Source organism: Drosophila simulans, chromosome X (genome assembly GCF_016746395.2).
Source record: "Drosophila simulans strain w501 chromosome X, Prin_Dsim_3.1, whole genome shotgun sequence".
NCBI lineage: Eukaryota > Metazoa > Arthropoda > Insecta > Diptera > Drosophilidae > Drosophila > Drosophila simulans.
The window spans coordinates 19,865,703-19,892,064 of record NC_052525.2 but is presented as its reverse complement, the minus strand read 5'-3'; the positions used below and the strand labels follow the sequence as shown (position 1 = coordinate 19,892,064).

Below are 26,362 nucleotides of genomic sequence, written 5' to 3'. Positions count from 1 at the left end.
GGAAAATATCTTTACTTTTCAGCTATCGCCGGCCAACCTTCAAATGGATTATCGGCGTACCGCCGCTGATAAGTTGATATAGGTCGTTATATGATGTTTTTCTATTAGTACTGCTACTAGTGACGGACGGCCAAGGTCTAACAGTAGCTGCGGAGCAGAGTGTTTTACTATTTCCTGCGATTCGCCATCAAAACTTAACACATTTTCAGTAATCTGCCGTCGAATCGGTTTATCTATCTGTGTGTCTATCGCCTTGACTTGAGTGACTTGACACACTCGAGCTCCCCCCTTTCGCAAAAAGAAACTACTTTGACAATGCAATTACAATGGGGCAATTATAGAGACTACTATCTGAACAATCTGTTTTTGTCTGTCTATCTGTTTGGGGGTAATTACATGTGCTCTGGCTCAAATTATTATGGCGGCTGTCGTTTTTGCCTCCTTTATGTTGTTTAATTGCGTTCAATGAGATAAAGCTGGCAAACCAAACAGTAATCGCAATAAAATATATACTGCAAATCATAGAGCCTATTAAATCCTTCCAATAATCGGGCACACATCCCTACGGGTCTTTGAACTTTGACCTTATCGCTTGGCTAATTAAACGCAACTTTTTATTTGTAATAACTAATTATTTGTGTGCATCATAAAACAATTACAAATTCGCACTTCCATCTTATTGTATCCTCAAATAATTTCAAAATTTAGCCAGCTCTAGATTGATAGATAGGCAGATATAAAATATAAAAAAAAATATAAAAAAAGAGCAAGAAAACAAATAAACAGGGAGTTGTCATTAAAATTCATTAGTAATTCGCGACGAGGTTGCATTTAAACATTATTACATATTTAGCGTCTTTAGTTGGTCTACACATTAAATCTTCAGCTTGAATTTAAAACGATAACTTATCGAGCAAACAAAAATGTCAAACTGGGAATGCCGAGCAAAAAAGGGGGCGTTAACCTAAACGCCTTTGAAGGGGGTTTCTGCTTTAGTATCCATCTTAATTTCAGTTTTATTTTTCAAGAAAGAGATAATAAACGGCATTATATCATCGTAGTTGTGTTCATTATTACGATCGACCCAAAGTCATCGCATATGCCCAAGTACAGTTAGTTAAGTGCTTTTAACTGCCAGTCGGACAAAAAGGCGAAAAAAAGAAAGAAACAAAGCCTTCGAGACACAAAAAGCGAGGAAAAACAAAACGAAAAACCTCTTTCGGCTTTAATTACAATGCATAAAAAATACAGTAAAAACCCGAAAACAGATTCAACTAGGGGGCTTTGTGTGTTGGACATTGACCGTCAAATGAGAAGTCAAAAAAGTGTAACACGCCTCGTCGCATTTTAACCCCTACTGTCCCTCAGAAAGCTGAAACTATTGGGTTAAGAGTCCGGGAATGCCAAAAGCATTTGATAGCTTTGGACCATGTTTAATGGATTCTAAGGAATAAGATCACCTTTTCACTGAACAAGTACGAAATGTTCTTAACAAGATGTAAAAAATATATATGTATCAATTGCACTCCCATTTGTGATTAAAGATCGTGGATAGTCATGATGCATTTAAAACATATTTTTAATTCTTTTTACTAAAGCTTTTGGTCTGTCTTTGTTGATCCGGCTCGAAGGACCAATGTCTGTGAACTTCCTTGTTTAGTAATTACATATGTTTTTTCGAAAGAATTACGAAGTAAACAACTAACTATCCCTTATTTCTTTGCTTTTGCAGATGATTTCCGTTCACCCATCGATGGATCAGCAAGAGCAGTTTGTAGCAGTACTATGGTAATATCGATCGGTACGATGGGCCTCGTGCCGCAGCCACATCGAAAATTTGCAACCTATCGTAGGATGTAAAGGAAAATCCCCGAGGAGAAGAACCGCAAGGCGAATTTCAAATAGTTTAGCAAATAGAAGCGGCGAACCAGGGGTGAAGCGCCACCCCACCCACCGTCACACAAATGAGGGTGCCACCAACAGGTTGACCACCAAAAAAAAAACCCCCCAAAAAATAAGCAAAATAACGTAGTAATAAAAAAAGCCAACCGCACGACAAATAGAAAAGGCAAAAACAACCGAAACCACCAGGCAGCCACCGAAAGAGATAGAGCGCTAAAACAGAGCGAGAGGAGAGTGGAGAGTGTGTAAACAGAAAAAGGCGAAACACAACACACGAAAATACAAAATTCAAAGAGAAATAAACCCGAAAACACACACAACACCCCCTTCAAACCACAGTATCCCGCTACAAAATGTTACAAAACTCGAACGGCGCTGCCGCAGCGCATTCGGCAGCCTCAGCGGTGGCGACTCCGGCAGCGGCGGCATCCGCAGCAGCAGCGGCTGCTGCAGCGGCTGTGGCTGCAGCGGCCAACAACGCCGCCCTGGCCGCCTCCTCCATCCAGCCCAAGCTCATCGTCATCCGCCGGCGACCCAACCAGGGATTCGGGTTCACGCTGCGCCACTTCATCGCCTATCCGCCGGAAGATGACCAGGCATCATCATCCGCATCGGGAACGGCGACAGGAGCAACGGCGGCATCGGTATCGACCAATTGGCCACAGGTGGGTAGGGATGATGATGGTTATAGTGGGAGTGGATAGAGGATGAAGGGATATGTAGAGAATATAGGAGCTATTAAGAATATAGAGAAAACAGAGGATAAAAAGAACATAAATGATAGTAGATAGTAGATAGTACCATATATAGAATATAAAGGATTTCCCAATAGATAAAATGGAATCTGAGTAGTGACGAAGCGCACCAAGAGAGTCTTAGCATACATCAAGAGACAATAGAGGGTAGTGGCTAGAGGTTGTAGATAGTAGTAGTAGATAGTATGGTATATAGAAAATAAAGGATTTCCCAATAGATAAAATGGAATCTGAGTAGTGACGAAGCGCACCAAGAGAGTCTTAGCATACATCAAGAGACAATAGAGGGTACTGGCTAGGGGTTGTCCAAAACCCAGCGCATAGTGGTTACAGTATCCACAATGGGTCGGGATATACTAGGTGCCGAATAAAAAAATGTGAATAAATGAAATGTAGATATTTAAAATGAAATACAGTCAATGAAAGTTTACATTGTTTCTCATGTATCTCGAGCTCTAAATGAATTATTTAGGAATTAATGTACATTCTTTTGAAAAGTGCAAAATGTTGTCAATTTAACTATGTCACTTTAACTATGATGCTCTAAAAATTTCACTATTTAATTTTTTTCTTTTTATAAAAATATATCGTAAAAAGTTTTGTTTGGTAAAACTAAATATACAGTGCAGAATCTATATTCTTGTGTAGAGTTTTGTAATTAGAAATGTCATTAAAAGCACCCAGTTTAAAATCTAATGGATGTAGTGCATTTTTAATTCTTCATTTTTTAGTCCGATATTTTTTGTTTACAATTTTGTTTAAACTTGTAAAGTTTCCAAGTGTCTATTGGCCCCAGGGGAAGTGCAAGTGAGAGAGCCAGTGTGAACGACTCTCTCTTTCTGTCTCTCGCACTGCGCCGAAGCGCTGCCTCAGTTGACGCCGACGTCGGCGTTGGCGTTACGTGAGCGCTGCGCACGCGCGACTTATTCAAATTGCCGCTTTTGCTTTTTCTGCTTTCTTTTTGCTTTTCATTTAAGCGACGGTGATACCCAGCACGAAAGATCCCCAGGTGTACTTCGACTTTATCAAAAGGAATGCGCTAAAAGTTAAAATTCAATATTTAAAAATGATCCTCCTTGAAATCTTGTGTATAATATAAACAAAAATTTAAAATGAGCTTGCAAAATATGTTTCAAAATATTTTAGATATTCCCAATCTTTTCAGTATCCTTGATTTTAAATCATGCAAGTCTTTATGCAAGATCTTTATGCAAGTCCATTAATAAAAGCCGTATGCGATTTTAAAATTATAACTTTAAAGATAAGACGCTATTTTTATATTGAAAAAAATACTATTAATTTTTAATTTTAATTTATTTGTGCTTTATCCCTTATATATATATGTACATTTCATTAAAGCTAATGGTATAATTTGGTATTTACAGTGTTTAGCTAAGGCTTTCATCTGAAATATTTATTAATTATGTCTAGTTGACCTGTTTTTAGTTTTTTGTATAACAATATTTATTATTTATTAAGGAAAACAAGGGAGAAGAAAAACCTTAATTGACTTACAACTAACTTAAAAAAACTAAGACTTGAAACAAAAGATTGTTAATATTGTATTTTTTGTTGAACTTTTTGTACACCTACTTTTATATGTAGGTACTTAGTGTTTGTGTAATAAGGTAAGTTCATTATTAATTTTAACAGCTTGTTTTGGCATATTTGAAGTTTTTTGATATGAGTTTGAGCACATCTACCCCAAACAGGTGACCCATACATTAATATTGGATTAAAAATTGTTTTAAAAATTATGATCTTATTGGATATTGATAATTTAGATTTACGATTTATTAGAGGGTACAGTGTGCAAATAATTTTATTAACTTTCATAATTGTGTTGTTGATGTGGTATTTAAATGTTAGTTTTTTATCAAAAATTATACCCAAATATCGAATGTTGTCAACCCATTGTATTGGAGAGTCTAGTATTCGCAACTGTCTATCAGGAAGATAACGAGGTTTCCTTCTTTTTGTAAAAAATATAGCATTCGTTTTATTAGGGTTAATTTTAATTTTCCATTTTTTGTAATATATGTCTAATTCATTTAAGTAACTCTGCATGGATTGATTTATCTCGCTGTACGAGAAACCAGCACTGTAGACAGCGGCGTCGTCAGCAAACAGTGAAAGTACACAGTTTGTAGCTTGTGGAATATCGTGTGTAAAAATATTAAACAATGTAGGTCCTAAGACAGAACCCTGTGGCACACCTGCATTTAAAATTCGTCTAGCAGATTGACTACTGTCCAAATTAACGCTAAAGTATCGATGTGTCAAAAAATTTTGAACTATTTTAATGAGGTATATGGGAGTTCCAATCATCTTTAGTTTGTGCAACAGTCCGTCATGCCATACAGTATCAAATGCAGCCTCAATATCAAGTGTAACCAGCCCTACAGAAATACTATTAATAAAACAGCAAAGAGCATTGTAATACTATTATCTTAATAAATGTATTAGGGTATTGAATTGTCGGTAGTGTTCCCTTCTCTTTCTCTTTTATTTTTGCACTAATTTGCGTTTTGCTCACTTCACTTTTTTGTGCCCGTTTTATTTTTGTTTTGTTGATATTACATCCTCCGCTTGCCGCTCTTACTCACTCGCACACTCTCTTTTCGTCTTCTTCTTCTTGTCGCTCGCAAGGCGACTCAATTCAATATACACTCTCCTCGCAAAATGTGGTCTCACGACCCACAGTCGCGTTCGCATTAATAGGTCTATGGTTTATGCTTTAAATATTTAATTTCTTGTTTTAAGCCACAGAAAATGTTTTTATAATTTGTAACTACTTATCGAATGTTTGGTTTGGTTTTTGTCGCTTTATAAAAGAATTTAATTTAAGTTATTCTATAATTTGATTTAATGTACTCAGTAGATGACTTTAATAATTCGATGTATACAGAAAGAGATATACTATTTGATGTTATTACAGTCGTATGAACATTTGCATAATTTTCTGCTTGATGCGTCAAAACTTATATCTTTAAGATCATCTTTTTTTTCTTCTCTAGTTGCAATAGGGCAGACATTAGAATTATAGTGTATGCACTTTTATCAAAACTTATGGCCTATTTGTGCAGCGGGGGGTACCTAGTTCTCGCACCTCAGGCGTACAGCTGACTAACTAATTTTTTTTTTGTTTCGGTTTCGTTTGGTGTGTAGGAAGCCTCCAGTGCGGCGGGCAGCAGCAGCGGCAGCAGCAGCAGCGTCGGCGTCGCCGGGATCACCGGTTTGGAGCCAACGTCGCCGACGTCGCTGCCGCCGTACCAAGTGAAAGCGATGGAGACCATTTTCATCAAAGAGGTGCAGGCGAACGGACCGGCCCACTACGCCAACCTGCAGACGGGCGACCGCGTGCTGATGGTCAACAACCAGCCGATCGCTGGCATCGCCTACAGCACCATCGTCTCGATGATCAAGCAGACGCCGGCGGTCCTCACGCTGCACGTGGTGCCCAAGGAGTGCGATGTCCTGCAGATGGTAAGCTCATCCGGAAAGAGGTTCTCCTCATCTCCACATCCCCACATCCCAAACCACGCCCACAGCTACCGGAATACCAAAGTTGCCGAAGTGCTTGCTGCTTCTCTGGCCAAAGTGTGTGATGATTAAAAAATGAAGTGGCCATCTTTTTAAGGTCTAACCTTAAATCGGACAAAAAGCGTTAGTGTAAAAAAAATGGCCAGCAAATCCGGTGAATTGCATGAGAAGAGAGGGCATCCAAGCTTGATACAAACGTGTCTAGTCCGCAAGATCACTGATCTTTTCGGTATCCTGGATTAACATCTAATGAAATGTATCTCAACAGGTCGCAGATAGCTTAGGAGTAATCATGACTCACATACTGAGAAATACATAAATACTTATATATATTTGTAACCATGTGATATCACCATATCAATCGAGAGTGAATGTCACTTTATTCCCTATAATTGAATTGAGAAGAAATTTAACTCTTATTTATTGAAGATCGTGTAACGGGCAACCTGTTTTGCCAATTTTAAAACAACAGTGCCGACGAAAAGCGATAAATAAACGATCGAATTTCCATTAACCAGCGTGTTAAATGCGTGAATGGTGTTGCATTTCGCAGCACTAATACTGTGTTTGAAAATAAACAGAACTTGCAGCACTGACCAAAGTCCGCACTTGTTATTATTAATTGGTCGAATTATAGCTATAGCTTGAGATACATACGTATGTACATATGTACGAAACTACTAATTAAGAATGTGACTACTATTGAAATACACCCACTGACTAATTCGTCGCGTTGTATTATCATCATCTCTAACTTGTTTTCCTCGTCTTTTTACAGCACTATACGAGCATTGCCCACACGCCGGAGTCGAATCGCCTGACCATGTCGACGCACTCGCCCTCGCTGCTGGCCAACGGCTCCCACAAGACCACATTTCCAGCGGCGGCAGCAGTTGCAGCACCACCGCATCAGCAGCAGCAGCAGCAGCAACAGTTGATCTCATATCCCGCTGTTGCAGCCGTGACCACATCATCGCCGGCAGGATCGCCGCAATCCCAATCCCAATCGCACCCCAACCCCCATCATGCGCCATCCCTGCACGGAGGCAGTCGATCGGGCAGCATCACCAGCACGGCCAGCGGAGGCATCACCATCCTCAATCAGCCGTTCTACCCACAGCAGCAGCAGCAGCAACAGCAGCAACATCGTCATCCAGCGCTGACCGGCGGCAGCAGCAGCATCGATTTCGGGGACATGGCACATGGACTGCGCCAGCATCAGCAGCAGCAGCAGCAGCAACATCTGTACCAGCAGCAGCAACAGCATCACCAGTTTATGCGGTAAGTCAATAAAATAAATGAGCTCACCTTGGCGAACGGCAAGCGGCGATTGACGTCACACATGATGGCAATTACAGCGGATTTTCGGATTTTGGGATTTTCGGATTTCGGACAGCAGAAAAAAGCCCACGTATTTACAACACTATCAGATCCATAAACAAAATCTAGCACCTGTATGCCAATTTGCTGTATTCAAATTGAACACGGGTCCCATTAATGTTGGTAGGTTGTAGGGTTAAAGCAGATTTCAGTAACGGGAGGTTCAAGATTCTTGAACTATATGTTTATAGGATGTATGAAGATTCTTTTTTTAATTAGATCCGGTTAGATATTAATACAAGTTAAGGACCAAAATACCAAACTTATTAAAGACCAGACAAAGTTTTTACGTTTACCTTGATCAATAGACATTTAATTTATGTAGAATTGGCTCAAAATTACACGCCACCGGTGAGCAACACTTGGAAGCCATCGAAGTACTTGGCCAGCGGAATCGCCAGCGAGAAGAGTCCATAGCTCTTTATGAAGGTCCAGCAGAAGTGGTCATTATAGATGATCGCCAATACGGAGCGAGCCATTCGCAGCAACTGAAGTGTTTTGGTTTTCTCCACCATAGCGCCACAAAACTGCCCATGAATTGTGAATTGTGATTTGAGGGGGGGATTTCGATAGTGGTGGCCAACTGGCCAATGGCTTACCTGAGATTGCTCGACTGAACGGGAACGAAAACTGTGTGGACTCCCTTTTTTTATTTGTTTTTTCAACAAAAAATCGGCTGTGTGTGCTCTCCAAAATTGAAACACAAACTGGTCGACTGGATCAATACGATAACACTGAAAACAACAGGTCAACTAGGATTCCAAGTTCGTCTGACTTAAAATGTTCGGCTATTTGATCGTTTCTAGGGTTACACGAGTAAACTGTATGCAATGCACGGTCAAATGCAGTTTGCTCCACTGTGCAGTGGCGATCCGTTGTGATTTATGGTGGCAAAAGTTGAGAGGCGGTCAGTGTCTTTAACAAACAGCGCACACAGATGCATTTGCTTGCATATTGCACATTATGTATTTCACTTTCATTGCCACACAAAAAACCAACGAAATATGTAAGTGAAAACTTAATATTTGAAATTGGAAATGAAGAAATGACAGGCGATCAGGGGGCGGAAAGGGTGCAACCAATGAGGCAGGCAGATGAGTGATGAAACTTGCGATGAACTAAATGACAATAACTAATAATTGCCTAATGAACAGCAATGAAGTGCATAATTAAAAACAATTGTAAACGAAAGGTTTTATTCCTAGATAAGTATGTATGTTTGCTGGAATTTCCATCGGATGTCCGAGTTTTTGAAACATTATTGTTATTGCTGCAAGTAGATCATGTTTTTGGTTATAGACTTATAGATTTGGGGGCAACACAGTTGCCACATTTGTGCAGCCCCATGTTGGTCGCCATTGTGGCTGCGCCGGGGCCTCGGGCTCGGTGATTTCATCCTAGCTTCCCCTCCGGCGGAACCCACTCACTCCAGTGCTCCTTCATCTGGCGTTCCCATTTCGTACATTCCTCATTTCAGTCTCGTTTCATTCATCGCCCGACTCGACTCGCACTGTCTTTCCATGCATATTTGTCATTGTTTTGCGTCTGTCTGTTCTGAATGAAATGTATTTGCCATATATTTCCCGCTGTCCGTCTGACTGTCCGTATGTCCGTCTGTCCGTCCGTCCGTTTGGGGATGTGCAAAAATTATTTATTATTTCGTATTCTATAAAAAGTTCATGTGACGTCAGCGAGGATATACAACGTACTTGTACATGTACATAGATAAGGTCGACCTCTCCAAAGGGTCGAGTTTTATGAAATAATCTAGCTGTTTTATTCTTCCTGTTTTAGTTAATGCTTATTTAAATTACTTATTGATTTCCGCTGTATATACTATATACTTTTGAGATAGTTATCTTTAAAGTGCTCTGGTGATGGAAAAGTTTAGACCGAAAGGGAAAAGCATTAGTTTAATTCGATTTTGTGGTGCGAAAGATCCAATGACTTTTGTGTACCCTTCGCTAGCTTTCTTTGTATGCGATTTCTCGTGTTCTTTTCGGAAAGTTTGTCACGTCTTAAGCTGCCTGCATGTGCAATTTTCAAATTACGTGAGTTGGTTGGGGCAAAAAACTTAGGCGAGCATCTAGCAGCGAACTGTCAGTTAGAATAGATACACACGTCTATTGGCCAACTGGAAATTTCCCCACAGTCTTCACAGGTCTTTTAATTGAGAGATAACTTCGGAAATTGATTGATTATTGATTGCGTTTCATGCGCAACGAACATGTAAAGACTTCACTTGTATTATCACAACAAATTTGACAACTATATGTTTTAAATTAATCGATTTAAGGTTGTTATGCCATGTGAAACAAGTTCTTTGATTGAAATATAGATACTTTTCAATACTTTCAGCACGGTTTTATTGAAGGTAAAACCTTGCTAAAACTTTAACGCGCCAATTTCTGCCACCGCATAAATAATTCAAAATTAATTTAATATTCAAAACGCAATATCAGACATTTTTCAACATCCCCTGCAGTCGCGTTGCGTATACGCAGCGTTGCTGCACATGAATATGAATAAATAAATCAATTATTATTACTGCACAGTAAGCACTACCCATTGACTAATCGGGGGATTGAAGTTGAGGGAAAAATAAATAAGCAACCGCGCATAACTTTATGCACACACAACGAATGTAAGCGGACACCTCGCAACAATAACAATAAATTTGTTGAGCTGCAAAGCTGCGAATATTTGCCCCATTGTTAAATGATTACGATAAATTTAATTGAGCGTTGTATGCCAGCAAAGAATGGGTAGCAAATAATGCCTTCAATTCCCGCCAACTTCAAGTCGGCTCCTCGTCTCGCCCCCTGTTCCTCTCGAGCGGATGCGGATTTATCTTTTCGAGATCGAGATGGAAACTGAGACCACTCGGATTGGGTTTGAGTTGATCTGGCGGCTGCCCGGCAGGAGGCTTCATGTAAATTATTGACTACTCCAGGCATTCCAAACATGCCACTGAAGTAATTTGCACTGCGCGAAAACACTGCGCCTTTGTGTGCGTTCTTTTGTTTGCATATGAATTTCGCTTCAATTGATTGATTGATTGATCGCCCGATTGATTGATGGCTGGCGAAAATATGTCATCGGAAATGCAAAACCCATTGCTGCGTGCACAGTGAGTGGGCCTTATTTTCATTTGCATCTAATTTCATATCATTATTATGATTTGAAATATTCCAAAAAGAATCCATGCACGGCTTGGTCCCACTGTGCACTGTACAAATTTAACTACTTTGCTTTGACAATTACGTATACGCCCTGCGGTTGGGTGGCTGTCCCCCCTCCCCCTTCCATCTCCCCTTTCCACCGCCCATCCGCCCACTCGGTAAATAAATAAGCAAGACAAGGTTGCCAGCTGGGTGAGGGGGAGAGGGGGGGGGGGGGTGGGCGGTAGAGTATGGGGTATATATTTGGTCAGTCGGTGACTGATAGTGATATAGTGATTCCCACTCTCTCCCTTTCGCCGATCCTGTGCAAACTGTGGGCAGCTCCCTGCGCCCACTTGCCGCCCCTCGCTTCATTTTTATTTGTTTATCTATTTATTGGTTACAAAATACAGTGGGCACTGGCATTTGTCAACCCAATGGGAAAATGGTTAGGTAAATCAAAGTTAAAGTAGATTTTTTAGTTTTTATGTTTTCAAATCAAATGCTTGAGTGCAGTTGTTGTTTAATTGTGTGGGGTTTTTGTTATGAATTTAATAAATATAAATAAATTTACTATTATTAATAACTATTATATATATTACTATTAATAACAAAAGTTACAACATGAATTTGTACTCTTTGCTCAACTTTGGCAAATTTCTTATGACATATAGATGCTAGGTGCCTGCAACGAGTTCAGTTCACTGTATGATGCATCTCACAGAGGGATCACTGTACTGAAATAATAAAAAAGGAAATCATGTGAGAGGAGAGCATCGGTCGGTGGGTCGTTCGCCATTCGGTCACTGCCCACTCAATGGGTCTCTTTCAATTGCTGAGCCTCCGCCGCTCTTTAATACAAATTTCATACATGCATACAAAGCCAATTTTTGCTGGGTTTTGTTGTGCCTGCTTTTTTTATTATTTATTTTAGTTTAGTCGCAGGGACTTTGCGTAGTACTTTAGTTTAGTTGACGATGGCGAGCGGTTCGTGCAGATTTCAGATATTGTGATACGCGGCAAACGAAGTTTTTGTAATTTTAATTCACTCACTCGCATATTTCGGCAGCTCCGGCTGCCGTACTACACTGCCAGAAAAAATGTATGCGCTACCCTATCAGGGGGCGAAGAAGCCGATGCTTATACACATGAAAATGATACGATTCGAGATCGATCCCAATAGCGAAAACAGGTTAATTTCTTCTCGTTAATTTCAATTTTTTTGCCTGTGCTGTACTGATAATGTGATAATGGAATGGAATGAAACCCAAACAATTTGAGCAACAAGAAAGCACAATTTACCGAGAGCTTGTTCGAATAAAAAATGAATGTACATTAGATCAAGACTTCAAGTGTTTTCAATGAGGCGAAGAACAATTTCAAACAAAGAACATAGTGAACGTGCCTCGAGTAAAGGTGCAAACGAAGATGAAACGTCAGTTTTCATCGAGGAAGTGTTTCAGATCAGTTCCAAAAGCCAGGAAATATCTAACAGATATCTAACATAGCTCCTAACAAGTAAATTAGTCAATTGCATGTATAGCAGCTTTGTAATGAAAGTAACTCTTCAAATCACACAAATCTCTTCGTTTGTGCAGTAAATACCCTGTAAATAAACTACCCTGTAAATAAACTACCCTATAAATAAACTACTCGCCAAATCTACTCCCATATTAAATGACTTGAGTTTCTAAACATTTTTTGTTTGGAAGAAAGAGGAGAAAATTGCGAAACCTGCGGAAATTAAACACCGCGAGAAAATGAGTGTGTGTTTATCGGTCTCTTTTTGCACTCTCTCTCTCACTTTCCTTATCTAACCCGTTCCCACTGCGGCTTCTGCCGCTTATCAAATGTGCCAACAATTTTTTATTTACGACTTGTTAATTGCAAAGAGTCGCCAGAGTTGGCAAAACGCAAATCAGGCAACTGAAAATAATACCAAATGTGCCCACAGTGCGGACAATAAAAGCGCGAAATTCCGCAAACCGAAAGGGAGAAGAGAGGAGCTTATAGATATCCATATGTACATATGTGTGTTCTTGCCCCCTATAGATACAGATACGGCTAATTCGCTGGCCACCCCTTATCGATATGCACCATTATGGGGTGTACTATGTGTGTGCATGTGTGGGTGATAAGGGCTTTTGGGTGTGAGTGTAGGTGTGGGTGTGGGTGTGAGGGGCCATGTATCGAATCGAATCGAATTGAATCGAACTGAATTGAATGCGAGTCTCACTTGTGTAGCAGCTTTTCTGCATCACGCACCCAGGCACCGATATAAATTTCTACACCGTTTACTACCAGAGAAAAAGGGTATATTAGGTACTTTGCAGAGTATGTAACAGCTGATGCGTAGCGTTTCCTGATCAGGATCACTTGTCAAACCAACCGTTCTGTCAGTCCGTATGAGCGTCGAGATCTCGGGAACTATAAGAATAATGTTTAAAGCATTATTAGATTTGTAAAGGTCATGGTTCTGGCTTAATACTGTTCTTATACGTGCCGAAAATTGTTTAAATCTGGCCATGAGAATACGATTTAAAGTTAAATTAACTGAATGCTAAACATTACATTGCATTTGTATCTCAAGCTCTCTCGCAATTTCATTGGCCATGTAGAGGGTATCCAATAGTCGAGCCACTTGGCTCTAGCTCCTGCTTGAATTATCGTTGTAACATACACCATGTCTATATTCATATGCATTTAACTTAAAGCATCTTTAATTTTTTGACAATCGCTTTTAAAGGGAATTCAGATTTTGGGTACCTGTTCGTTCAATCGAAATTTTTGCCCAGTGTATTTTGCTCATCGAATTTTATATATTAAGCTTATGCATAGATAATAATCCCGACAAATGCCCGCGCGTTTGCCAATAATCACACATATATTTGCTGAGCACACGAGCTCCTGATCCGACTTTTTTTTTATTTCCATTGCTACCTGCTATGCCGCTGCACAGTGGGCTCGATCCGCACTGAATATGTTTAAAAGTAGAAGTCTATAAAAAGAATCAAGTTGTTAACAAAAATGTACCTAAAACTGTTCTTAGTATTAATTTAATATAACTTAATCCCAGCGTGGCTTTGCGACAAGAATCGATACACTTTAGCCCACTGTGCGCTGACAACTAGGCAATAGAAACACGGTGCGTGTGTGTGTGTGTGTTACCTTTATTCTGCGACCTGTGAAATATGATCCACGGATATATAGATGGTGTGGGGGTTGGGGGCTGCGTTTGGGTTTGGGGCCATCTATTCATTACCTTTTGACCTTGACAGTCTGCCGGTGTTTGGAGCGTCGAGTGTGGGAAAGGCTTTTAAAAGCGAATTGAATTAACCATCCTGGCGCACACACACTCTGTCATTTAGCATACTATTTTTAGCTTTGAACTTTCATTTGACAATCTGAAGAGGCGGAGGTTGCGAACGAGGGATGCAGGCTGTGGGCTGCAGGATGTGGGTAGCAGGATGTGGGATGTGCAGGATGCGGGATGCGGGAAGTGGAGGCATGGTTAAACTAATTTGCCATTTGTAGTGCCACCACAGACGAGAAGCTAAAACTCGATACGCAAATGCGCCTCCTTTGTGCGCCACATGGAACTTAATTATTCGTGCTGCCCTGCTCTCAGCCACTTAAACTATGGCCCAAATCAAATTTGTTTTGTTTGTCCGCCCGTAGCCGCTGGTTAACTAAGTGAGTGCCCACTGTAGCGGTGCTGGTGGTGTTGGAAAAGCAACAAGAAAAACAAACATGCAGCGGACAAAGAAAAATGCCCAAAAACCGGTCCACAATTTGACATTTTCACATATCACAAAAGGCTTTTAGCCGTGAACTTATGTGTTGTGTATCTGCTTGACATTCATGTCAATTACGGATGTCAGCGGAAAATGCAGAAAATTTGACAAACGCGTGGGTCTGATTGCATGTTGAAGTTTGCTACATTTTTCATTAACCTGATAATTCTCGGAATGTTTTTGCTCGAAAAAACTTCTGAAAACTTTTGTGTTGACATTCGTGGGAAATGATCGCAGGTTAATTCGGTTTTCAAACCCACAGTTCCATAAATGATGGCTTAAATACTGACTACAGCATTTGTGTTTTTTTTTTTTGGGCTTTTAAGCACTTTAAACCGTGCTATTTAAACTGCGAATCTTTTGTATTGTGTGGTCATTAGCGGCTGTGAAAGTCGGAAAGGTACAACTTTTTCCAACTGGGGGGTGTGCGAGTATGAATATGTGAAACGCATTGTTTGGCTTCCGAATTTCGCCCTCAGTCAACCTGTACGTCATGGTTGCCTGATAATAAAACAGAGATTCATGATTTTCACAGCAAACTTTTGTGTCTAGCAATGACAGTTGTAAATTGTATCGCCGGCAAAGGAAGTGACTTAAACTTAAATATGCAAACTGTTTAAAAAACAGAGTGTGAATAGTGTGAATCATTTCACCAAATTGCAACTTAACTAACTTAACAAGCTTAACTACTACTTACCTGGCAGTCATCTTACGTTCTACCTTTATTAATTAATTTAAAATCATTTTCCTAAGACCGAAACGGACTTAAGTTCAATTGAAGCGCATTAAATCAATTGATTGCTTAAGATATAAGAATATTGAGCTTTGGATTTGTTTTCCGCAAAATAGGGAATGGAATTCGGCTATATGTCGCCGATCGTGATCGGCGTACTATAGTGGGAACATTGCGCATGCGCACCGTGTGACGACAGCGAATCGGAGCCAAACTCAAACTCATTGAGCGACTGACAAACTGATGGTGGCACGTGCCATCAAAAAGTGGTCAGCACACTTGGAGCGCACTGCTTTTGGCCGATTGCCAATTTGGAGCTACTGCGTCTGCCCATCAGCCGCTGATTCAATTGACAAATATTTTTGTTGTGGTGCGAAAAAATTATGGGGCTACGAAAAATGTCTAGATCCGCCAACAGAAGCACTTGTGCTCGGTTATCGCTTATTGGAAGGCAAATAGAAAACCCGACTGTTGAATTCGGTGTTTAAAGTGGCGTTTTTTCGGTGTAAATTGTGGCTAAACTCAATAAATTGAAAGTTTATTTGCATTAAATGACACAAATAAGATGGTATTGCGAATATAAATAAATGAATATGGTTACTAGGAATTAGTAGCGAAATCAATTGCCTTTTCTTGTTGTAAATAAGAGTTGAATGACGCATTTTAATGTTATCAACTATGTTCCTATGTTTCGTTGCAGTGCTAATCAGCCGCCAAATTTAACAGTATTATCGGCCAGCTCGGCAACGAACACGCCCACACCCACCGCCCGCCAGCCCAAGTCCGCGACGAGCCACAACCAGGCGTTGTATGCCGTCGGAGCGGGTCCGAGCTCAGCAGCCGGATCTGGGTCGGGATCCCTTTCGGGGGGCAGTGAGAACAGCGACCTGATGATCCGACTGCGCGAGTCCATCAAGCAGAAGGAGGAGTTCCTTAAGTCGCCGGTGCCCGCCTCCATGACCTCCGCCTCCTCGATCAACGGCAACCAGGCGCAGTCCTCATCGCCGGCACAGCAGCAACACCTGCAGCAGCACCAGCAGCACTTCTTTCCCTCGCACACGCCGCCAGGTGGTGTCCAAGTGGTGGTGCCTCCACCGCGCAGTCGCCATCAAGTGATGCTCAAGCAGCAGCAACAGCAGCAGCAGCAACAGCAACATCATGTCCTTGGCTACGACATGTACCACTCAGGTGGTGGTAAGCTGGTGCAGCGGTCTTCCACGGCGCCTGGCAGTGTGTGCCACCACCACCAGCAGCAGCAGCAGCAGCATCACCTCTATCACCAGCAGCAACATCAGCAGCTCCAGCAGACGCAACATCGCCAGGTGATGATCAACAACAATGCCAAGTATGCCAAGGATCTGGACTATTTTGAGACGTTGCAGGAGACAGGAGTCACCAATAAGGTGTAAGTAGTAGGCCAGAAGCAAGCGGCTCTGCAAATGCACCCATTGCGTGAATACTTCACTAATTTCTTACTCCTCTTCATCCACAGCTTTGAGCGCAAGCTGGTGTCACACATGTCCAAGGGATTCGATCCGTTTAAGCCGCTGTCGATCAACACCAGTGCCCTGGAGTCGTCTGCCAGCACGTCGAGCAGTTCGGCTACCACGACGGTGAAGAAGCAAAGTGTGCTGTACGAATCCCTGCAGCAGCATCCGCTGGCCAAGTACCATCAGACGCAGCAGCAATCGACAACGACGACGACGGTGGATGGACAGACGAGTAGCCGCATGGAGCTGCACAAGGCGACCCTGGCGAATGCCACCATCGATCCGGTGCCAATGGGATCCAGCAGTGAGTCTAACCTCGCATCTATTCCACATGCCCTTCCAGCTACTAAGATAGTTAACCACAATCGTGTTTTCATATTTGGTGCAGAGTTTGTGACGCTGCCGGATAAGCCGTCTGCTGGTTCCTCCGTTGCCACCTTGGCGGACATCGCCGAGAGCAGTGGTAGGTTCTTGGTTTGCCTGTCTCGTTTGCTCTTTGTTCCTTTGCTAGAGTCTTTATTTATCGCAGTTTGTAGTCTTAAATATATTATTAAACTAATGGATGCTAAAAGCCGATGGTCAATTTATGTTCCGCCTTTTATTTTACAGCGGCAGCCATTGTGGACAGTGCGTCGGGAAGCGGCAACGTTGTGCGGCGCTACAAGCCATTATCCTCCAGCTCCTTTGACGAAGGCAAACCAATGCGTAGGATATCCTACCTGCGGGCAACCAACAATGAGACCGACTTCAATGCGGAGGCTGCCGCTGGCGGAGATGCCGCGGCAACAGGGGCATCAGGACCAGCATCCGCATCAGCAGCTTCGTCTGCATCTGGACCCACGCCCTCATCTGCTCCTGCTCCAGCTCCAGCACCAGCACCCCTGCCTATTTCGATCCCCATTCCGGTGGCTGCTGTCGTCGAGCCGCAAAAGACGAAGTCCCTGGTGGAGGAGCATCCGGATCCCACCTACGATGTGATTGGAGGCACAGGTGGTGGCCACGAGTTCATCGAGACGCCGAACGGCCTGGAGGATGTGCGTCTGTCGGCCCACGGCAGTCGGAGGGCCTCCATGAGCAGTGACATGCGAAGCAGGTTTGTCCGTATATAATATTGCCAATAAATAAATAAATGAACTTGTTTTCCGAAATTGAATAGCATCCACATTGATGCCGAGTTGAATGGCAAGTATGTGCCAAACGAACTGGAGGCCTTTGAGACGGAAATCGAGATCAAGTCCTCTTGCATCAACGGAAAAGTGAGTGGTCCTTCTCACGAGGCAGCCAGAACAAGCATACGAATAATACTCGTTCCATTTTCAGCGCATGTCCGAGTACCGATCGTGGCGTCAGGTGAAGCTGGAGATCAAGGGAGATCTGCTGCGTATCTACTCAGGCCGCCATGCCAAATCGGAGCACAATGTAAGTGCTTTATAGATGGATAGCCCAGGCCTCGTTAACTAATCGAAATGATCGTCTTGTTACCTTAGGTGATAGAACTTGATATTAGAAACTTTAAGTTCTTCGACGAGTCGATGGATAAGAAGAAATACTTGATCCGTATGCAGTCGAAGCCATCGCCCAGTGGAGCTCATTTGGCCTCCTTGGGCAACGAGTTAAACCTGGACGAGGGTCACGACAAGCTGCTAACCTCGTCGGGCAGCAGCAGTGCGAATGAGCCGGCTGCCAACTCAGCATCGGCCCTGACCGCATCCACCTCCTCGTCCACCTGCAGCAGCGGTCCTTACACGGAGATCCTATTCAAGACGAAGAGCAGCAACGAGATGAAGCGTCTGTTCGGACTACTGCAGTGGAAGGACAGCCTCAACTACGATGATAATGTAAGTGTTCATGTGCACATAAGCCAAAAAACTTCCATTTACATTACTTTTAACAGGAGCATCAGCCACAGGGCAAGCAGTTGGCAGAACCACAGAAAACAGTGGCTAGCGCCAGTTACCTGGACGATGTCCAAGGTGGAGCAAGTGCAGCCGACAGCTCACCCTTGAGCTCCCATTCGGGTGGCATTGCAGACGCTAGTGGCAGTCACCATGTTTCTGCGCTACCAGCAGCTGCGGCTATTGTCGCTGCCACCAGCGACTCCATTTCGCCGGTGATGAAGGCAAGGAAGTCCTCTTCGCACAAGCATATACCTGATAAGGATCTGGGATCGCCCAAATCGAAGAACTGGAAGGATTTGCTCTTCCGCCGTGGCGGCAGTGGCAGCGGAGGAGTGTCGCACCACGACTTGGCTTCGCCATCCGCCTGTGCAGCCAAGCAGATTGGATCCATTGGCGTTCCCCTGCGCAGCTGCCCCATGTCAAAGGTCAATGCGTATGTGCCGCATCTGGTAGAGGTGTGCACGAACATTGTGGAGACGAAGGGTCTGGGCGTGGTGGGCATCTATCGCATACCCGGCAACAAGGCGGCCATATCGGAGCTGTCCGAACTTGTTAACACCAAGGACTTTCAGTTCGAGAGTTGTGCCAGCGATGATCGCTGGGAGGATGTGAATGTGGTGAGCAGCCTGCTCAAGTTGTTTATACGCAGCTTGCCTGATGCCTTGATGCCGGCAAGTTACTATATCAACTTCATTGAGGCGGACAAGAAGTTCGGCCTGGAGAGAATTGTCCTGTTGCGCGAGATTGTGGAATCGTTACCACGGCATCCCTACGAGACAATGAAACACTTGATTCGGCATCTGTGCCGAGTGAGCGGCAATTGCGATGTGAACCGCATGGAGCCCAAGAACCTGGCCATCATATTTGGGCCATCGATAATCAGGACGCCGAACGATACCCTGGAAACGGCAGTCAAGGACATGAAGCATCAGTGCCGCATCGTTGAGCTGCTGGTCACACAGGTAAGGATCCTGAATTTATAGGTTTATATACTGCATGAACAATCTACATATGTACCCTTGAATTGCAGTACGACTACTTCTTCGAAGGCGGCAGTCTGCCGGATATAGCCGAAGTAAGCGGCGGTACCGCTGCCGTCAGCGCCGCTCAGCCGCAGCAGCAGACGCAGGAGGATCAGACGAGCATGCTGCTGCACAACCTGTCGAAGATCGAGCGGATCACAGAGCGCGAAACCACGCGCACCTCGCGCTTTATGCCGCAGCTCAGACGAAAGACCCATGGCAAGCGCAGCGCCGTAAACTCGGACACGTACTCCGGCGAGAGCGTTCTGGTAAGCGGAAGCTCCTCCAACACCACAACCAACACCACCACCACCACCCACACCACAAGTAGCACAAGTAGTAGCAACACCATCACCACAACCATCAGCACCACCACCATCCAGCAGCGACGGGCGCAGCGCAAGGCTGTGCAGAGCATTTGCGACCAGGCTCTAATTCTGCTCCTGCCCACACCCGTTTCTTCCGTCTCTCTTCCCTTTCAGTCGTTGGACTACGCCAAGGCGTCCGCCTCTGCCTCGGCATCCGCGAGCAGCACCGCCAGTACTTCGAGCAGTTCGACGCTCCACAGCGGTGGCAAGGCATCTGCCTCATCCTCATCCAGTTCCACTACCAAGTTCAGCTCATCGTCATCGTCGGCGTGCTCAACAACGGCGGTGGCTATTTCTTCCTCCATCTCGGCGACGTCCTCCAAATTGTTGAGCGCCAATTTTAAGAAGCGTAGCACGGGAGGTTTCCTGGGCTCAAGATCATCGCATCAGACGCGCAAGGCCAGCTTAGACGAAAAGGACTCAGGACAGTCGTCTGGCAGCCTTGGTCACAGCCTGGGAGTAGGCATCAATCTGGCCAAGGAACAACAGCGCAGCAGCGTGGACATATCCATTCTGCTAACGGACGACGACTCTAGCAGCAGGCTGAGCGATACGGGTAAGGATTTAATGCGGAGAGATAAGTGATCTGATAATTATGTTACTCCCTACCGTTAACCAGGTTCCATGTCGCTGACGACCATTACGGACACACTGGACAGCAAGCTACGCAACTTGCGCAGCGGCTCCGAATCGAACGATGAGAATGGATCGCCCGAGTTTCCCAAGAACCGGCGGCACACCTTGGGTCAACCGCTGCACATGCACTCCGAGAACATTCCGTATGCGGACGAGTCGCCTGAGCGGCTGTTCCATCAGTTTTGCAATCCCCTGGAGACAGCCCCCTTATCCCTGCACCTAAGCCGCTCCTGCACGGCCACCAATACAATTGGGGGCGAGGAAAAGCCTTCAAAGCAGTCGGGTGGAGTTGCACCACTGCCCCCAAGTTTGCTTAAGGCGGCACATAAGCTACAGCACTCAGCCACGGTGCCCATTCATCAGGGAAGCTCCACTGCACCAACCAGTGGAGCAGCCACGCCAGTAGGCACGCCAACCGGGAGCGGTGGGGCCGGCGCTATTCCCTCGCGCAGCTCTTCGAGCAGTGTCACGACGCTAACCAAGAGCATACATCCCAGGTTCAGTAACTATCTAAGCTACGAAAGAGGCAATGCAGCCGCTGGAGGCGCTGAAAGGGTGGTGGGATCCGCCGGAGGAGCTGCCTCCGACGACGATTCCGAGGGCTCGACCACCAGTGATCCCAAGGAGAAGCTGCTTCTCGGCGAACGCCCGTCGCCTTCGTTTTTTATCGAGCGCTACAACAAAAAGAGACGAGATCATCGGTTATTTCGCAGCGCCAGTTTCAATTGCCGGAACTACTCCACCCGGCACATAACGGCGCAGCCCTCCGGAGGAGTAGCGGCGGGAGTATCGGGCGGAGTAGCTGGAGCGGTGGCGGTGGGAGTGGCTTGCTGCCAGGCATTGAGCACCACTGGCTTGACCAAGGACGAGAAGACTGATATGAACCTGACCAAGAAGCGCCAGATCCAGAACAAGCAGAATCGGTCCATTAAGCGGCGGCATACAGTAGGCGGACCTCACGACTATTCCGCCAGCAATGGTGGCTGCTCGAATCACTCACACGGTCACGACCTGGCAGCCATCAACTACAATCACCACAATCGCCATCACCAGCAACAGTTGCTGAAGCTGGGCAGCGCCACATCTGGCGGTGGAGGCAGTGGCGCAGCCGCGGCCGAGACGACGACCACCACAACGACCACCACCACGGTGCTGCGGCGCCTCGGTACGGGTCAAGCTGGCGCCGAAGCGAGTGTGGCCTTGCCCGCATCTAGTTCCGGATCCAGCAGCAACAACAATAACTCGCCCCAAAGCGATGGCAGTAATGGCAACGGCGGTGGAGTAGCAGGAGTGGCCTCCAGTGCACCGCCGACTGGCGTAGGTGTGGGTGGCAACAACAGCAGCGGAAGCAGCAGCAACAGCAGCAGCACCAGCACAACTCCCGCTGGGAACGGCGATCAGGTCCTGGAAGTGGGCATACGCATCAAGAACATTAACCGGGGTCGCTTCTAGAAACCTGTATTCCCAGACTAAGAACAAACAGTCTATACAAAACAAAAAGTGTAATATGGCTAAAGGCAGACAGTCTGCTTATATCGCGTTTTAAAGAACCTGACAAAAAACATAGTTTATAGCTCCTAGTGCAGATTGCTGCGACAAGACCACCCCGAAATAGCAGTTGCTTAAATGTGGTTAACCTGATTAATTGACACTTTGAATCCCACAGTTTACAAGAGTATTAACGAAAGGTTTAATATATATAAACAAAGGCATAACGAGAAGATATTTAACAATAGTCGGTTAGACACACAAAAGCTAAACACACCTTTTTAAAAAACAAAGTTAAATTGAATGTTAACCCTGAACAAAGTTGCTAGAAAGGCAAATCGATGTAGCAAAGGCTATGCGCACACCTCTAAGTAGTCTTGCTTCACAGACCCTTGCGTTTAAAACAAAGTTTTGCATGTTAAACGGTGAAAACTAATTTTAAATTCAAGTGGGGCGTGGCAAAGCTACTTGAAAGGAGTGCGAATACCTTGTGCTGCTTAGGTTCTGTAAAAAGTAGTCATCATAATCTATTTTACTATATATACCTATATCAATGTGCAGTTGCAGTGTTGTGTCCGAATTGGGTCTTAAAAGTTAACCAAAAGGAGTGTTGAGAAGTGTTGATTGCGAAACAAATCAGCAGAGCAGTTGAAATACATAATCTTACATAATCTAACACAATATATTTATATATTCATGCGCGGACCCGAGGAAGTTGTGTCGAATACAATACATTACAAATTGAAACCCATTGAAACCCGACCCAGGAAAACTTAAACTAACTAGTTGGCAAGGATCCGAGATCGAATTGCTTAATGCACTGCAATGAGAACAACTAATGGCACAACTTCGAGGGAAAACAAATCGTATTAATGCAACGCACGAAAAACAATCTGTACCGAGGGCAGGAAGTAATTTATTCGCACACACGAAGTACACAAAACACACAAATTAAATGGGAACCAAGCAAAGATGGCAGGTATATTGCGGGAGACAGAGCAAGATATATACACATAGCGAGTGACAAGGAGAGGGAGATAGAAAGAGAAAGAACTATTTTGTAAAACTTATACAACACATTACAGAGAAATCGCATAAGCAACCACCTACGCAAAGGAACAATTGATGGAGAGTCGCCTGTCCGTGTCCGTGCACCAGGATGAGTCCTTTTGACAACCAAGTTGTGCTAGGTCCTGCATAGGGATCAGTTCTGTTCTTAATTTAGATGTGCATTCGTTTTTTTTTTCTGTGTACCTCCGTACCTGTTGTACAAAAATTGTAGGGCTGATGATCCCCATTTTGGTGCCTTAAATTATTGGCTTTAAAGATTCTGTTAACCTTTTTTCCACCCACAAAATTGTTTTTATACAAACCAATTTTTTTTTTATTATTTATTTGGATGGTGCTGGCGGAAATGCATGATATAGGTGCAGCTACAAAGCTATGAAGTAGGGAATCAGTTTTCCCGATTATCCCGACAGGCGACGTGTTCGAAATTAGGTTTGATTGATAGAGCGACTATATGTTTACCATGTGACGCACGAGAAACGGCATAAATTTACATTTACATATATAATATTATATATTTTTGTGTAGTTTGTATATGATTTAAGTTTGGAAAATACAAGAACGCATAAAAGTACATGCAAATGCATATGATTAAGCGATTAGATAGTAGTTGTATAGTATTCCTCCCATTTTTTTGCTGTATATACGAGTTAATTTTTTTGATTTCATTCGCAATTATGATTTACACCAACCCCAAAAAGGATATATAAAGATTATATATTTTGTACGCATTTTGTTTTGTTACCCGATGGCAGAAAATGAAAGAAAATCGAGATGGCGGGCGTAAAGAAGTATATAGAAAGTACCCAAGCGCGTAACGTTGCTATATAAATATTATGATTAACTAAAAACAATTTTTTGTTAGACTTTAGGTAGTTATTTTTTAAAAATTGTATTTTCTATTATACATGTATACATCTATATATATTTTATTTGTATTATGATTTTTTTCAACAACAAGTAAATGTGGATTTTCTATAATGCTGACAACACAATAAAAAAGAAACAACCAATATTACGAATAAATTGTACAAGTATAAACCAGCGACAAGCACTTTTTATTATCGTTTCGTTTATCAACTACATCTAAGTCCCCAGCAATGATAATGATCTATGTACAGAATGGCTTTGTGAACGTTGGAGTTTATAGCTTGGCCTGTGGACCCGTTCCGGAGATCTTGTAGACGAACTCGTGGGCCACATCGTAGTACGGATTGCAGCTCTGGCGCACTCTCTTCAGCCACGCCCTGATCTTGGGGTACTTGATCCTGACATCGTAGTCGGCCATTCCTGGATGGCATGAGTGAATAATACCTGAATCATGTCGAACTGAATGTATGCTCACGTGTCTGTTCAATTTCACAGGCTGCAAAGATGTCCGCCACGGTGAGGGAGGATCCGGTAAGGAAGTCCTTGCCCTCCAGCCAGACCTCCTCGACCACGTCCAGGTTGCGCTCCATGTGCATGCGGAACGTCTCGATTTTTGCTTCGGAGGGAGTGCGTCCGGTCAGAAGCGGCTCCAGCCACACGGTGCGGAAGTACATGGCGCAGGTGACCCGCAGGGACGTGTGCTGCCATTCGAGGAACTCGTCGACGCGGCTCTGGTCAACGAAGTACTTGGGGTATAGGTGCTCCGGTATCTTGCCCTTGGCGCTCAAATAGCGCAGGATGGCCACGCTCTCCGCCAGCTTGTATCCATTGTCGTGGATGCAGGGCACGCGCTGGAAGCGGTTAATCTCCTTCTTGAAGTCTTCGGTCAAGTGCTCGCCTGGGGGGCAAAGACCGTGGTCAAGATTAGATTGCAACCACAAATGACGGTGACAGTGGCGGGTGGATCCAAACAACAAGCAAAAAGATGTTGCCACATTGAACTAACAGTTGTATCAATGATAAATAAGGATAAATCCTTTCACGCGGTAAAGAGCAAAATGATTGCGTATTTATCAGTGAAAAAGATGTTAAGTTCTGTACTTCGTTTGAGATACGTGAGGTATTGGCACTTCTGCCCACCACATGGATACACTTTGACCCGCACCCCGAATACCCTTACCATTGCGCAGGGCCACCACGCAGTCTTCGAAGGGCATGTTGCTCAGCCGGAAGATGATGAACAACGCCCTCGAGGGCTGCGACATCAGGTCATAGTAGTAGCGAATGGGAGCGGACATCCTCAGGTTCGTTGGCTGTCTGGAGGGAACTGCAAAGAGGAGGTGCTTGCAGCGGTTAGAGGCTTCACATCAAACAAATGGGCGCCGGTCCAAAGATCACCGAAGAATCTCCACGGAAAGCCGCGTAGCAGCCACTCCACAACCCTGAACTCACCACAAGCACGGTCGGTGGGCAACTGGAGGGAGGTATGCAGCTATTCCACTGAGCCTACGACTTGGATCGAATCTGAATCAGCTGGCGGGGCAACAAGTTGTACGTAGTGGTGAAGTGGTGAATTGTGGGGAGAGCGAGCTTTGCGTAGTGGATTTTATCAACGAAAAGCTCTGCGCTCAGTAGTGATGCGCATTGGTGGGAAAATCGAGTAACGGACTTAATAATAATTAACCAAAAAAATATTTCTGATTTAATATTTATTACATTCCATTTATATATGTGCTTAAATAAAAGGTTTGGCCAAAGAAATCGGATTAGATATTTATCACGGATATCATGAGGTATCTTGGGAGTAAACATTTCATTTTTTAAATATATAAATCAAAGTTTTCCAAAGAGTTGATCAGATTTAAAGGACTTCTCCTTTCCATCCTTCATTTTGTTCAAAAAAATTAGAATTCCTTACACTTAAACTATGCTTCTCAGCAAATGGTAAATGAATAAAAACTAAACTTACAACTTCGTCCATTGTTTTTAAAATACATATTTATAAAGAAGCAATTATTGTTATCACAAATAATTAAATTTACTTGATTCTTATATCGCTACTTTCAAAATATTGTTTTTAAACTAACCTCTACGATTGAGCACCTCATCAAAGGCCACCTGCAGCTGATCCTCGTCAGTGCTGAGTCCCAGTAAACTGGCCAAAAACGACACCGACATGTTGAGATCCGAACTCCACTGAATCAAGCCAGTGAATGAACTGGATGCAGCTGCTCCAACTTATATACTCCAGGTC

The 26,362-nt window shown here is 43.8% G+C and overlaps 3 protein-coding genes across 10 annotated transcripts in view; 1 reads left to right on the top strand and 2 right to left on the bottom strand.

The window, feature by feature from the left end:
• The window catches only part of LOC6726528 (rho GTPase-activating protein gacF), a 39,758-nt gene extending 15,475 nt beyond the window's left edge, over positions 1-24,283 (top strand). For 3 of the 7 annotated variants that reach the window (XM_016172306.3, XM_016172305.3, XM_016172303.3), the window contains 13 exons: positions 1,733-2,567; positions 5,826-6,143; positions 6,979-7,481; positions 15,969-16,673; positions 16,761-17,062; positions 17,147-17,221; positions 17,368-17,851; positions 17,915-18,014; positions 18,079-18,177; positions 18,246-18,596; positions 18,653-19,618; positions 19,687-20,602; positions 20,666-24,283. In XM_016172306.3, coding sequence (XP_016040179.1) covers positions 2,256-2,567; positions 5,826-6,143; positions 6,979-7,481; positions 15,969-16,673; positions 16,761-17,062; positions 17,147-17,221; positions 17,368-17,851; positions 17,915-18,014; positions 18,079-18,177; positions 18,246-18,596; positions 18,653-19,618; positions 19,687-20,602; positions 20,666-22,134 — 6,600 coding nt within the window. In that variant the 5' untranslated portion in view covers positions 1,733-2,255 and the 3' untranslated portion in view covers positions 22,135-24,283. Of the gene's footprint in view, positions 1-1,732; positions 2,568-5,825; positions 6,144-6,978; positions 7,482-11,880; positions 11,934-15,968; positions 16,674-16,760; positions 17,063-17,146; positions 17,222-17,367; positions 17,852-17,914; positions 18,015-18,078; positions 18,178-18,245; positions 18,597-18,652; positions 19,619-19,686; positions 20,603-20,665 lie in introns of those variants that run through there. The other 4 variants (XM_016172302.3, XM_016172300.3, XM_016172304.3 and 1 more) reach the window with 4 other exon arrangements.
• Positions 7,864-8,339, bottom strand: LOC6726529. The gene is made up of 2 exons (XM_016174213.3): positions 8,180-8,339; positions 7,864-8,107 (listed from the first exon to the last, which is right to left on the bottom strand). Exon 2 carries the CDS (start codon positions 8,093-8,095, stop codon positions 7,919-7,921), a length of 177 nt encoding a protein of 58 aa, XP_016040180.1. The 5' UTR covers positions 8,096-8,107; positions 8,180-8,339; the 3' UTR covers positions 7,864-7,918.
• On the bottom strand, positions 24,261-26,313 carry LOC6726527 (glutathione S-transferase theta-1). Of its 2 annotated transcripts, none has more exons than XM_016174212.3 (4): positions 26,196-26,313; positions 25,289-25,435; positions 24,584-25,006; positions 24,261-24,528 (listed from the first exon to the last, which is right to left on the bottom strand). In XM_016174212.3, the coding sequence occupies exons 1-4, from the start codon at positions 26,284-26,286 to the stop codon at positions 24,383-24,385; spliced, it is 807 nt and encodes a 268-aa protein (XP_016040172.1). In that variant the 5' UTR covers positions 26,287-26,313; the 3' UTR covers positions 24,261-24,382. The 2 variants fall into 2 exon arrangements, with proteins under 2 accessions (XP_016040172.1, XP_016040171.1); XM_016174211.3 differs by lacking the exon at positions 26,196-26,313 and adding an exon at positions 25,561-25,670.
• Between the last annotated feature and the right edge of the window lie 49 nt (positions 26,314-26,362).

Excerpts from the sequence above, each read along its gene's own strand:
- LOC6726529 (XM_016174213.3), bottom strand. The coding sequence starts at position 8,095 with ATGGTGGAGAAAACCAAAACACTTCAGTTGCTGCGAATGGCTCGCTCC.
- LOC6726527 (XM_016174212.3), bottom strand. The coding sequence starts at position 26,286 with ATGTCGGTGTCGTTTTTGGCCAGTTTACTGGGACTCAGCACTGACGAG. Across the intron at positions 25,007-25,288 it reads CGTGGTGGCCCTGCGCAATG|GCGAGCACTTGACCGAAGAC; the intron begins GTAAGGGTATTC and ends TTTGCCCCCCAG. Across the intron at positions 24,529-24,583 it reads CTGTGAAATTGAACAGACAC|GAATGGCCGACTACGATGTC; the intron begins GTGAGCATACAT and ends CATGCCATCCAG.